Source organism: Mirounga leonina, unplaced genomic scaffold (genome assembly GCF_011800145.1).
Source record: "Mirounga leonina isolate KUSES-001 unplaced genomic scaffold, KU_Mleo_1.0 Mir_101609, whole genome shotgun sequence".
NCBI lineage: Eukaryota > Metazoa > Chordata > Mammalia > Carnivora > Phocidae > Mirounga > Mirounga leonina.
The window spans coordinates 607,306-622,210 of NW_023270164.1; the positions used below are offsets into that span (position 1 = coordinate 607,306).

The 14,905-nt window shown below is 40.1% G+C and overlaps 1 protein-coding gene and 1 non-coding gene across 2 annotated transcripts; both read right to left on the bottom strand.

The window, feature by feature from the left end:
* Positions 1-4,323: 4,323 nt before the first annotated feature.
* Positions 4,324-5,808, bottom strand: LOC118008542 (zinc finger protein OZF-like). Its single transcript, XM_035002100.1, has one exon. It carries the CDS (start codon positions 5,806-5,808, stop codon positions 4,324-4,326), a length of 1,485 nt encoding a protein of 494 aa, XP_034857991.1.
* Positions 5,809-8,990: 3,182 nt separating this feature from the next.
* LOC118010564 lies at positions 8,991-9,097 on the bottom strand. Its single transcript, XR_004679230.1, has one exon. It is a non-coding gene; the product is annotated as a U6 spliceosomal RNA (small nuclear RNA).
* Positions 9,098-14,905: the final 5,808 nt, after the last annotated feature.

Consider the following 14,905-nt stretch of genomic DNA (forward strand, 5'->3'; position numbering starts at 1 on the left):
TGCATCACCATTCAGCTGAGTTCTTTAATCCTTTTCTCAACTCTATAAATCGCCCTTTCATTAAATTTTCTTCGGCTACCTTTTGAATAAGCTATCTGTTTTCTGTGGAAACTTTGACTAACAAATGTTTAGCTCCCACATTTCTCACTCACATCCTCCTCCTATTCTTCCAGCATACTCATTCACAGTTACAATATAACTAGAGAAAAATAGGACTTAACCCAAAATACCTTAGTGAAGTATTTAAACAGAAGGAGTTTAAGTCAAGAAATTGGCCACTCAGTTGATAGATGTTTTGGGTGGGAACTCCAAACTGAGGGGAGGTGGGGCAACACAGACATGAGTATCAGCAGGAAACAATTACCACCCCTAGGTTAGAGGGACAAACCTAGGGTGGTGTTGCTGGTGTCCAGGGCTCAAGATTGCTTGGGAAATGTGGGAACCATAGCAGGGTGTTTGGAAGGGCTCTTGGAGCAAACAAGGAGACGCAGACATTGCCAGAGAAGCCGGCGGCTGCATGGAGGGGGAAGAAACCTGAATCCTCCTTACCTTCTGCCCTCCAGTCTCCCTTAAGTGCCTCCCACTGGCTAAACCTACATGGAAGCCAGAGAACAAAAAACTTGGAGATGTAATTTGCCCGGGAGTCATACCTCTGAGATACAGAAAAATTGTCCCAGGGAAATTCTGGGGCATTTGAACCCTTTCATGTAGGCCACCATTCAGGCCAGGCTTTAACCAATAGTTAGATCTGCTTCTAGCTGCTTCACTTTGCCCATTAAATGCCAAATCTCAGTAAGTTTACCTATCTTTTTTTTTAAGATTTATTTATTTATTTTAGAGAGAGAGAATGAGAGAGAGAGAGGAGGGTCAGAGGGAGAGGGAGAGAAGCAGATTCCCCACTGAGTGTGGAGTCCGATGCCATTCGGGGCTGGATCCCAAGACCCTGAGATCATGACCAGAGCCGAAATCAAGAGTCAGATGCTCAACCAACTGAGCGGTGCAGGTGGCCCAAGTTTACCTATCTTGTTCAATTTTACCTCATGTTCTATTCTCCTTGGTCCGGCAAACTTAAAATCCATTCCCACAATACTTCATTTCTTGCTTACACAAATTAGCAACAGTTTGCAATGACATTGGATGTAAATGCTATCTCCTCCCCAGATCTTGAAATTCTTCCCTGGACCATGCTAGAATCTGATTCCTCAAGGGCAATGGAGAGACAATGTGAGTGAAGGGGTTTGTTCTTGAAGAGTTGCCTTTCTTTTGCAAGACAACTGCCTCTGTAAATTCATTAAAGATTGCTTTTTTTTTTCTTCAAATGAGCTTTATTTTTAACAGTCAGAATCTGGAAACAAATTAAATGTCCACCAACAATTGATAGGTGCACAACTGTATTACATCCATATTTCATCCATACAGAGTGAACTAGTACTCAGCAACAAAAAGAAATAATTTAATTAATCTCTGAGCAATTATGCTTACTGAAAGAAGGTTAAAAAAAAAGGCCATACTGGCTTTGTTATTTATTATATATTATCATACACTATTTATTATATAAAATACTAGAAAGTGCAAATTAAAGTACTGTGAAATAAAACAAATCAATGGTTGAATGAGAATGAGGGATTAGGGAGGGACAAGAGGAAGAGATTATGAAGGGGCATGAGCAAACTTTGGGGGCTAATGATATGCTCATTACTTTAATTATGGTGATGGTATCACAGATGTCTACATATGTCAAAATTCATCAAATTGTACAACTTAAATATGTGCAGTTTATTATATTCTAATTATACACCAGTAACGCTATTAAGAGCTATAATGCTACCACATAAAAATCTGGATCTCCCATTTCTCTTGGAAAATCAACCAACCTTATATTGACTCAACTATTTCCCACTTCTCATATCTTGGTAGGGTCAGCCCTGCCTCCGTGGCAGCAAAAACTGGAGAACAATTAATACCACGTTCACCCAAACACTGGCTGGGTCAGAAGACCCATCCGAGACTGCAGGATCTCTCTGGGGTACCTGCCTGTGCACTGTTGGCCTAAGGTCAACAGCCCAGGGTGGTATAGGAATCCAGAAAACCTTTAGATTATTTGCTCTGACACTGACCTCTGCCACAGGAGATAAAGAGGTCTGTAGGTTCTAAGAATTTCTGTACACCTTTAACCCAGAGCCACAGTCACATGAAATTTACGTCTGCCCTTCAGAGCAGACACATAACCTCTAGTTTGACACCATCTCCACCACTCCCAAATTAATCAAGGTTTCTGTACTTGGTGTTTTTTTTTTTTTTTTTTTAAGATTTTATTTATTTATTTGACAGAGAGAGACACAGCGAGAGAGGGAACACAAGCAGGGGGAGTGGGAGAGGGAGAAGCAGGTTCCCTGCAGAGCAGGGAGCCCGATGCGGGGCTCGATCCCAGGACCCTGGGATCATGACCTGAGCCGAAGGCAGACGCTTAACGACTGGGTCACCCAGGCGCCCCTACTTGGTGTTTCTATATTATGTTGTTTTAATCTTAAAAGTATACTTTGTTAATTTTAAGTTTTGAAAGATTTATAGTTATATTATAACTAAATAAACTATAATCAAGCCTACTTTAGGATGTCTAAATAAAACAGTCTTTACCGGAGTTAGCCTTACTAAGTGTTAATGCTTAAAATTTTGGAAAGTAGAAAAACAAAACTTGTATCTTTACCCTTAATAAATTCGAATGGCAGGAAAAATGACAACATTCTATGCATCGGAACAAGAAATATATCAATTGTGTTTCCTACTTAGCCCCTGAAGGTCTTATCTGCCTCCCGAATTTTGGACTTCACGGGGGCTGTAACTTCTGGGTAGGTCTCGGGAGACAGCTACAGCCCAACGGTGTTGGGGAATGTGAGACATCCCCTAGGAAAAAGGGACTTAAGTCCTGCCATTCCCAGAAGAAATGGAGGTTGTCATGCCACTCACCCCTTCATCAGGGTGAGCTTAGGACTCAGAGGAGATCCTGACATCTAGGTCATAAGATCAGTCCCACAAGGCTGAGTAGTTTTTCCTAAGAAGGTTTAGACAGCATTGCCAATTAGGCCAAATTAGACTGAGAGCTCTTGTCTGCCATCCTGCTGTTTTTCTCTGATGTACATAAAATTTGGGGCTGCCACAAAAGACCTTCTTCCCTTCGTGCTGGCAAAGCCTGTATCTCGCTCTCTCTCTCTTTTAAAATTTTATTTAATAACATATTTTATTTAGCCCAATATGCCCCAAATATTATCATTTAATATGTAGTCAAATAAAGGTTATAAGATGTTCTACACTCTATCTCCCTCTCTCTCATTCTATGTTTTAGAGATCTAGTGCGCATTTTATACTTAGAGCATATCTCAGCTCACCCCAGCCACATTTCAGGTGCTCACTTGTCATTTGTGGCTCGTGCCTACCGTATTGGACAGCACAACTCAATTTAGCCCACAGTCCTGGTTTTCTTCCTGACTGTGGAAAGCAATCAACACCCTTGTATACAGGTGTGAAGGGAAGACGTGAGCTCAGTGAGTCATCACCTGTTTCTTGAGAGCCCATTTCTTTCCTCACTCAAACCCACACAGTGAACAGAACGAGGGCTTTCACAATAAGGCTTTTTCAGGACACGAAGCAGATCAGCGTGGGGCAGGCAGTTCCGAGGCTGGAAAAATCCATCTTAGCTACCTCATGTAGAGTCAGTACTGTCCATGGGAAACAAAAACCTCTGGAACACTGCAGCAGATTCCAGCTCAGATCTTTTGGGCTGGTGCTGGGTCATGGCCACACTGAAACCATCCGCGGGTAGGCAACGTGGATCCCTAATGGGTTCGTACCACTCATGATTCCCTCCAGGACATGGGAGGGAGGGTGGAGGTGTGCCTTGCCTGAGTACACTGGGGTGACAGCCACACAGGGTGGGGCCCTGACTGCTAGCAGAGGTGCAGTGGTCTCTGCAACAGACACAGGCAATGGTATAGCTCAGGCTAAGTGAAGGTCCTGGGGAGATTAGAAAATGTAAAAGGAAGTCCTGAAACCTCCCCACATACCTGGCACTTGTAGTTACCTTCCCAGCGTGGATACCTAGATGTACGAAGTTCAACTTCAGGGTGTTGACTCCATCTCAAAGGCTACTTTCAGAGCTGTTCTCTTTTATGAGTCATACTGTGTTGAGCAAGGAGAAAGCACCCTCCCTGCTCTCTTAAGGCCTCCCTTTGGTGTGAAGTTCCTGGTGCTAAATGAACTTAGAAGATGTAGCAAAAGGATCACCAAGACACTCACATACAGGAAGCCTTTCTTGGGTATGAACTTTTATATGCCAAGCCCGGTGGGAGGGTCTTCTGTAGGCCCTCCCACGTTTGCTGAACACATAAGACTTGGCTCTGGTGTTATGTCTCTGGTGCATGATGAAGCTGGATTTGCCACCAGAGAACTGCCCACATTCACTTCATCCATAGGCCTTGCTGTGGTGTGAACTTTCATGTGTTGAAGAAGCTGGGGATGACTAATGTAGACTTTCCCACATTCGCTGCACACATAAGGCCTTGCTCCACTGTGAATTCTCTTATGTACTTTAATGTAGGAACTGTGGCTAAAGAATTTCCCACATCTATCACACTCGTAAGACCTCTCCCCAGTGTGGCTTTTCTGGTGCTCAGCAAGTGCATCTTTGCGGAGAAAGGCTTTCCCACATCGGCTGCACATAAAAGGCCTTTCTCCACTGTGAATTTTTTGGTGCTGAGTAAGTGTGTCTTTGCGGCCAAAGGCTTTCCCACATTCACTGCACTCGTAAGGTTTTGATCCACTGTGTATGCTCTGGTGCTGAATAAGATGGGATTTTCTGATAAAAGATTTCCCACATTCAGCACACTCATTAGGCCTTGGTCCCACGTGAGCTCTCTGGTGTACTTGGAGGTTGGTGTTGCAGACGAAAGATTTCCCACAATCGTTGCACTCATAAGGCTTTTTTCCAGAGTGGATTTTCTGGTGCTGAACACACTTGCCTTTGGTGCTAAAAGCTTTCCCACATTCACTGCACTTGTAATTTTTCTGTCCAGTGTGAAGGGCTTCCTCACACTGGGTGCTGCTGCATGGCTTCTCCTCATCTTTAGTGGCATGGTGCTGGACAAATCCAGAGCTGGCCAAGAAGTCCTTCTCATCCTCCTTGCAAGTGAAGGCGTTCTCTGACTTACAGCTTCTGTAGCTCTTCACAAAGGAATCTTGGTCCTTTTTTTCCCAAGGGACTGCCTCTCCACTCTCCTGCTTCAGTATTTGGTCAATGTTGACAGTGACCCAGAAGGTTCTTCCACATGACCCACATGGGTGTGGTTGAGGCCCAATGGATGTTCCCTGCTGCCCAGACAGCTGCAAAATGTCTTTTAAGATCGGGTCACACATGTTACATGGGTGGCTCTTGTGGACGGAAGGACCCACACTGAGAATTCTCCCCTGTGACTCTCTTATAGAAACTTCCTGCTCAGAAGATGCGTCTTCATTCTCTACTCTATGACAAGGGCCGGGGCTCCCCAAGACCATCGCTGCCCCTGCTGGAGCTATCGCTACATTTGCAGGAACCACGGGCTCTCTCACTGGCAGTGGTTGGGGAATTAAATGATATCTGGAAATTGCAAGTCCCAGTGAGGTCACCAGTAGAAAGTTTTCCAGGATCACGTTACAGTACAGGCGTTTCTGAGCCTCATCAAGTAGCTCCCACTCTTCTGGGGCAAAATATATACACACATCTTCAAAGGTTACAATGTTGCGGGTTGAATCCGTCTGTGCACCAGCCTCCGCCATTGCCAGAGGGTCAAGGCCCCGAGAGGGCACGCCTCAGCGGGTGTGAGGAAATACGAGGCACAATATCGTCCACTCTGCGGTCAGGGACACCACACAAAACTAAAGCTGGGGTAAAACGGCTCCTACAAAGCAGAGAGGTAGGGCTCAAGCTCGAAAATGGCTTCCGTACAGTTGTGGATAAACAGACGGAGAAACCGTCTCTTCCTAGTGTTTCCGGCTGTCTTTCTCAAATGAACCGGAACCAAATATGATGGAGGATGGTCCAATGCGCAGAAGCAGGAAGTCCCGCCCGGAGGTCGCCTTAAATTGATACATATATATATTTTTTAACAGAGGAAGGACTGGTTTCCTTAGATTGGAGAGAGGAATGGAGGTTTCCTTTGGCAAATGTGACTTCAGGTATTTTTAAAGTTCATATTTCTCAGCTTCATTCAAATCCATCCAAATGTCTCCCTTCCAAATTTCATAGTCCTGAATAATTTTTTTTTTAATGATTCATTGTTGCTATACAGGGTAGCTATTAGTTTGTTGTTGTTATTGTTGTTTTCTGTGTTGATCTTGTATTTAGGCACTGTTGAATTCCCTCTTTAGTTCTACTTGTCAGTTGGTTATCTTGGATTGATTGATTATATAGATGATCATATCCACTGAAAACATTTTACTTCATATTTTCCAACGTCTACATCCATTCTCCACTTTTTTTTTTTCCTCTCTCATCTTTTGCAGTGGCCATAACCTTTAGGACAAGGTTGATTAGTAGTGGTGATAAGAGATGACTTTTATTTCTGAATTTAATGTAAATTATTCTACACTTTGCATCTTTTTTTTTTTTTTAAGATTTTATTTATTTATTTGACAGAGACAGAGATAGCGAGAGCAGGAACACAAGCAGGGGGAGTGGGAGAGGGAGAAGGCTTCCTGCCGAGGAGGGAACCCGATGTGGGACTTGATCCCAGGACCCTGGGATCATGACCTGAGCCGAAGGCAGACGCTTAACGACTGAGCCACCCAGGCGCCCTACACTTTGCATCTTATGCTGTACACATATTTGCTATACATATTTGGTAGATACATTTATGAAAGTTGTTTGCCAATTTTTTTCTATCATGAATGATTGCTGGATATCATTGAATGGTATAATGACCTATACTTAGTTATGTTTTTTCTCATTTAGATACATTATTTTAGTGAATTAACTTTGTTGGTGAATTTTCTTAAATTGTGTTATCCTTGAATTTTGAGATTAAACCATTGGTCATGAGGCATTAAAATGAAATATTGGTTGTGGTTTGCTGATACTATGTTTGAATTTTGCTTCTGTGCTTATAAGTGTGATTAATATATGTTTTTGCTTCCTTGTGCTTTTCTGTCTTGGGGACCACAGACATTACTAAGCTCAGAAAATGAGAAATTGTCTATTTTCTGTTCTATATATTGGAACAGTTTTTTTTTGCAGTTGAAATTAGCTTTTTTAAAAAAAGTTTAGTAGGTCTGATACCTTTGTGCTTCTAAAAATTTAACTACCCTTTCTTTGATTTTATGATTTTCTTCATGATGGGCCACTTTGCTGGTTTATATTTCCCTAGAATTTTTTTTCATGTTATCTAGGTTTTCATATTTATTTCTATTATGTTGATCACTGTGTTTTATTATTTTTACCTTTATTTAATGTTTTTTCCAGCTTTATGAGGTATTATGATGAATAAAATTGTATATATTTAAAGTATACAATGTGATGATTTGATATATGTATATATTATGAATGATTACCACAATCAAGTTAATTAACATATCCTTCACCTTATATAGTTACCTTTTTTTCTGCATGTGCATAGTGAGAGTGCTTAGGGTCTCTTCTCAGCAAATTTCAAGTCTACTACACAGTATGATTAAGTGTAGTCACAATGTGGTACATTAGGTTCCAATAACTTATTCATCCTGTATTTTTTGTTTTGTTTCAAGTTTTTATTTAAATTCCAGTTGATTAACATATAGTGTAATAATAGTTTCAGGAGTAGAATTTAGTGATTCATCACTTACGTATGACACCCAGTGCTCATCACAGTTACGTGCCCTCCTTAATACCCATCACCTATTCAACCCATCCCCCTGCCCTCCTCCCCTCCAGCAACCCTCAGTTTGTTCTCTATAGTTAAGAGTCTGTTTTATGGTTTGCCTCTCTCCCCCACCAATGTGTTCATCTGTTTCATTTCTTAAATTCCACATATGAGTGAGATCATGTGGTGTTTGTCTTTCTCTGACTGATTTCGCTTAGCATAATACACTCTAGCCCCATCCATGTTGTTGCAAATGGCAAGATTTCATTCTTTTTGATGGCTGGAGTATTATTCCATTGTATATATAAATACCACCTCTTCTTCATCCATTCATCAATCAATGGACCTTGGGTCCATATTTTGGCTATTGTGGATAATGCTGCTATAAACAATGGGGTGCATGTGTCCCTTTGAATCAGTATTTTTGTATCCTTTTGGTAAATACCTAGTAGTACAATCGCTGGATCATAGGGTAGTTCTATTTTTAACTTTCTGAGGAACCTCCATACTGTTTTCCAGAGTGGCTGCACCAGTTTGCCTTCCCACCAACAGTGCAAGAGGGTTCCCCTTTCTCTGCATCCTTGCCAACATCTGTTGTTTCCTGTGTTGTTAATTTTTGCCATTTTGACAAGTGTGAGGTGATATCTCTGTAGTTTTGATTTGCATTTCCCTGATGATGAGTGATGTTGAGCATCTTTTCATGTATCTCTTAGCCATCTGGATGTCTTCTTTGGAAAAATGTTACTCATGTCTTCTGCCCATTTCTTCACTGGATTATTTGTTTTTTGGGTGTTGAGTTTGCTAAGTTCTTTACAGATTTTGGATACTAACTCTTTTTCAGATATGTCATTTGCAAATATCTTCTCCCATTCCATAGGTTGCCTCTTAGTTTTGCTGATTGTTTCCTTCACTGTGCAGAAGCTTTTTATCTTGATGAAGTCCCACTGGTTCATTTTTGCTTTTGTTTCCCTGGTCTCCAGAGATGTGTCTAGTAAGAAGTTGCTACTGCCGAGGTAAAAAATATTGCTGCCTGTGTTCTCCTTTAGAATTTTGATGGTTTCCTGTCTCACATTTAGGTCTTTCATCCATTTTGAATGTGTTTTTCTGTATGGTGTAAGAAAGTGGAAAAATATAGAATGCTTCATGAATTTGCATGTCGTTCTTGCACAGGGGCCATGCTAATCTCCTCTGTATCATTCCAATTTTAGTGTATGTGCTGCTGAAGTGAGCATGAGAACTTATACACCTTATAACTGAAAGTTTGACCCTTTCTTTGATCAGCATCTCCCATTCTCCCCACTCTCTAGACTGTGGTGACCACCATTCTACTGTTTCTATGAGTTTGACTTTCGTTTTATTTAGATTCCGTATATGAGTGAGTACATACAGTATTTGTCTTTCCGTGTCTACCTTATTTCATTTAGCATAAGTACTCCAGGTTCATCCATATTATCACAACTGGTAGGATTTCCTTCTTTTTATGGCTGAATAATATTCCATTATATATACACACACCACATTTTCTTTAACCATTCATCCGTTGGTGAACATTTAGGTGTTTCCATATCTTGGCTATTGTGAGTAGTGTTGCAATGAACATGGGTGTGCAAAAATCTCTTCAAAATAATACTGATTTAGTTTCTTTTGGATTTATACCCAGAAGAGGGATTGCTGGGTCATATGTATGGTTTTTAATCTTAAGTGATAGGTTACTTAATAATTAGTTACTCATTTTTCATTGCTGATGTTGTTTATTCACATCTTCATTCTCTTTTTTTCTCCCACGATTTTATTTAAATTCAAGTTAGTTAACATATAGTGTAGTATTAGTGTCAGGGGTAGAATTTAGTGATTCATTAGTGGCATATAACAGCCAGTGCTCATCACAGGTGCCCTCCTTAATGCCCATCACCCATTTACCCCATCCCCCCATCCACCTCCCCTCCAGCTACCCTCAGTTTGTTCCCTATAGTTAAGAGTCCTTTATGGTTTGCCTCCCTCTCTCTTTTTATCTTATTTTATTTTTCCTTCCCTTCCCCTATGTTCATCTGTTTTGTTTCTTAAATTCCATATACGAGTGAAATCATATGGTATTTGTCTTTCTTGGACTGACTGATTTCGCTTAGCATAATACACTCTAGTTCCATTCATGTTATTGCAAATGACAAGATTTCATTCTTTTTGATGGCTGAGTAATATTCTATTGCATATATATACCACATCTTCTTTATCCATTCATCAATTGATGAACACTTGGGCTCTTTCCATATTTTGGCTATTGTGGATAGCATTCCTATAAATATTGGGGTGCCTGTGCCCCTTCAAATCACTATGTTTGTATCCTTTGGATAAATGCCTAGTAGTGAAATTGCTGGGTTGTAGGGTAGTACTTTTTTTAACTTTTTTGAGGAATCGCCATACTGTTTTCCAGATTGGCTGCACCAGTTTGCATTCTCACCAACAGTGCAAAAGGGTTACCCACTTTGGGGAGATGGAAAGGTAGTAGGGAAACTATTAAAGTTTTTTCTACTGATCAAAACTTCTCCTAAATATATTGACTCTGAATAAAAATCATCCCTATTCCTCTGAACCTAGATGTTTGAAATTATAAAGACAAAATTTGATTATTTTTAGGTTCCCTTCTTTACATTTCTGTTGAGTCATAAACAATGGCCATCTGACTGAATAAGTTACAAAGGGTAGAAAGAAATATCCAGAATGAGGGGAATTTTGTTTAATTCTACTTAAATATCATCTCTTTCCTGATGCTGATTGTGCTCTGTTTCTTTCTCATGACCTGCTCTCTCCCCGTCACTCTTTCTTCCTGCTACAACCCACAAAATCAGGCACTTTGAAGAATAAAAAAACTTTATGACCTTTATCAAGATGAGGGAGATTCACCACACTGATCACTGAGCAGAAGAAATTGTAAAATGGAACTTTTAATATTTTAAAGCCATTTGGAATACAGTTCACATGAATGATTCTGTACAATGTACAAATCAGTACCCTGGAGAATTTACACTGACAGCCGTGGGAGGAAGACATGCGGGAATAACTTTTAATTGCATATTTAATTGACCTTGGAGGAAAATGAATCTCGTATTTTGTACTGAGTACAATTACATAAAGATTTGAAAATAATATTATCCAAAAAAGTTACTCAGACTATTTTATGGTATTATTAGAATCATATATAGTGTTTGTACTCTGCATTCTTTTGATAGTACTAAGACAATCACCATCCTGCTTTATAGCAGAGGGGTAGAAAGGAGTTAGGAGATAAATTAAAGCATACATTTTGCTAGCATTTTTAGTAATTTATGATAAATAACTTTATAAAAGTCTCTCTGAAAAGTCTTCAGACATCATTTTGAAACTATCAGATTTATAGTTAATACAGCTAACATGTATAATTTTAAGGTGGCTTTTTGCTTTTCCAACCAATTGGTATTAAGGTAATTTACAACTAAGTAAAATCAGTATTTTTCCCACATATGTTTTTACAGTGGATAGAGCTAAAGAGATTGTTGTTTTAAAGAATGAATATAGCTATTTTTCTCAAGGGCATTTGTCCTAAGAAGACATCTTTTATTTTTTTTTCAGATGTAGAATTTGGTGATTCATCACTTACACATAACACCCAGTGCTTATCATAACTAGTGCCTTCCTTAACAACCATCATCCACTAAGAAGAAGATGTGGTATATATGTATACACACACACACACACACACAATGGAATACTACTCAGCCATCAAAGAATGAAATCTTGCTATTTGCAATGACGTGGATGGAACTAGAGGGTATTAATGCTAAAAGAAATAAGTCAATCAGAGAGAGACAATTATCATATGATCTCACTCATATGTGGAATTTCAGAAACAAAACAGAGGATCATAAGGGAAGAGAGGGAAAAATAAAACAAGAAATCAGAGAGGGAGACAAACCATAAGAGACCCTTAATCATAGGAAGCACACTGAGGGTTGCTGGAGGGGAGAGGGGTAGGGGGATGGGCTTACTGGTCGATGGACATTAAGGAGGGCTCGTGATGTAATGAGGACTGGGTATTATATGCAGCTGATGAATCACTGAACTCTACCTCTGAAACTAATAATACATTATATGTTAATTAATTGAATTTAAATTTAAATGTGAAAAAATTAAAAGAGGATATCTTTTAGTTAACATATTTAGAAAAAGACATTGGCTCATATAAAAATAGTACCCAGTTAAGGTCCTGTGTATAAGGGGAGATAGATAATTTTAGAAGTTATAAGGTAAGAAATGATCACTATTTAATATGAGAGAAAGCAAAGGTATTTTCTCAGACCTACGATATAGACCAGGCAGTTAAGTGCCATGATTGGCAATGATTTTGGGTGAAAATAGAGAGCTGTAAGGACACATAGCAACTGTGACCTACACTTCCATTTAGAATTACATGAGTTGCAGTGATGTCTCTCAGAATATAAACCATGAAATATTTGGCAGGGTTTAATGCCACATCCCATCTGCTGCCATCTTAGGCTGCGTTAAAAAAAAAAAAAAAAAGATAATAGGAAGGGAAAAATGAAGGGGGGGAAATCAGAGGGGGAGATGACCTATGAGAGACTATGGGCTCTGAGAAACAAACTGAGGGTTCTAGAGGGGAGGTGGGGTGGGGGGATGGATTAGCCTGGTGATGGGTATTAAAGAGGGCACGTATTGGGTGTTATACGCAAACAATGAATCATAGAACACTACATCAAAAACTAATGATATGATGTATGGTGATTAACATAACATAATAAAATAAAATTAATAAAAAAAAGGAAATAGTGTTTAGTTCACAGAAGGGGAGAGTTCTACTGTATTGATCAGAAACTACTTTTCTGAATTCATCCTAGGTGTAGCTCAAGGGAGGTAACCCAGAGCAACCATGTAAGGCATGGAAACAGGGTTCTTTTGATTTTTCAGCCAAGAGTGTAGATTTCAGGGGACATCAGTTGTGTTCTTTCCAAAATCTTAGAGCTCTTAGGGTGAAAAGAGTTTGATTTAGTTTGTTCTGTTTGAGCAGAAAATAATGAAGAGATTCACTTACTAGATGCATGGCCCGGTGCCACAATAAATCTTCATACCTATAATACAGACTCTGAAGTAACATGGTAGATGATCAAGGCCCAATTTGCCTGTGGATTTTTGGCTGACATTTATGGGCAATTGTTAAAGTTATCAGATACTGGAAATGCATCATTGCATAAAGCAGGATGCATAAAGCTCATGCTTTACATACTGGGAAGAACAGTGCTCCCACTGATGTAGGGAAACGTAAAGACAGAAGTTCCTCTTTGCAACGCAGAGTCAGAGCAGGGAGAGGACAAATAGCCAGTCAGGCCGTGCGTAGTAGCACCGCACGGAAGAGCTTGCCGGCTAGTATCTTGCGAGCTTCATTCATTTAGCATCAACAAGAAGGAAGGCACCGAACATCAAGCAGGACCATAGTGGACTAGAAACTAAGAGTATAAAGTCAAAGAAGAAATGGTTACTGCCTCTAAACCATCCTACTAATGAGATGTAAAATGTGAGGCTGTGTTTATATGTATGCGCATGTCTGAGCATGAGTTCTGAAGGTGGTCTTTATATTCTGAGAATAATATGTATTAGGTTAATTTTGTTTCTTAACACCCATGTTTAATTGAGTAAAGTCAGAAATGAAAACACTTGATTTTTACATAGACTTTAAATTCCACTTTAAAATCTTATTATTTTATTATTTGTTATCTCAAATATGTATCACTTTTATTTTTATTTTAAAAAAATTTTTAAAGATGTTATTTATTTGATAGAGAGAAAGCACAAGAGAGCACAAGCAGAGGGAGAGGCAGAAAGAGAGGGAGAAGCAGGATGCCCGCTGAGCAGGGAGACCAACTAACGCGGGGCTCAACCCCAGGACACCAAGATCATGACCTGAGCTGAAGGCAGACACTTAACCCACCGAGCCACCCAGGTACACAAGTGATACATCTTTATCTTCTGTTCCACTGCTCCCTCCTTCAAAAGCAGAGATAAAAAGGGGTATAATGGAGACAAAAGAAGTATATGTATATATACGGACTGCTGGGGGAGATGTTACGGTGGCTGGGGCCCAGGGTGCATGGGGTGCAATTCTGGGGCCAGCAGTGCATGATGCGTTTCTCTGTGTTTACATTTAGCTGATGTGGAGTGGAGTGCGCATGTCCTGTGTGCCTTTGCGCCCCCACATGTTTATGTGAGAGGCATTGGGGTCCCCACTTTGCCCTCACCCTACAAGCCTACTGTGTACATATGGAAAAGGAGGAGGTAATAATCCTATACCTCCCCCACCTCTGCCATGCACCTGCCCTGCACAGTTGCCCACAGCGTGTCCCCTGAAAACAAGCAGTGGCCTTTCTCCTTTGTCTACACCCCCCTTTTTCATGTGATTGCTGTACAGTATTTTTTTTTTTTTTAATTCACAAGTTCTTGTTCCTCTCCCCTCTAGCCTTCAACTCGTGATCCATAATTTATTTGTCTGGCTTCTTGGAGGTACCTCTGTAGGTTGTCCTCGGGTATTCTTATAGATGTCTTTCCGAAAATGGTTATTTCATGTGATTTTTCATGGAATTTGTCCTAATAAACCATTCTTCTGTCACATGGCAACATTAAAAAAAACCATACAGTAGCACTGTGTTTAGGACTTGTTAAAAGAAATTTTTATGCCCCAGGACCTCCTTCTTTCACTTTCTTAACAGCAAAGGACTTAAGGATGTTTTTCCTTAGTGTAAGGAGCATATTAAGGGATTGAAGGCTAATGCCATCTGGGCTGACTTCCTTAATTGTACTTCAGGCTCATAATTTTGATATTTATGCTAGAACCTTCTAACAATTAGAGTTTTTAACAGTGGATCAGCCTGCCTAACAAAGTAATGAACTTCACGTTGCTGGGAAGGTTCCAGAAGGTGCTGTATGAACACCACCTCTTAAGACTGCTTTAGGGGGATTCCTTATTGATTTTGGAGCTGGACTAGATAAAAAGTAAG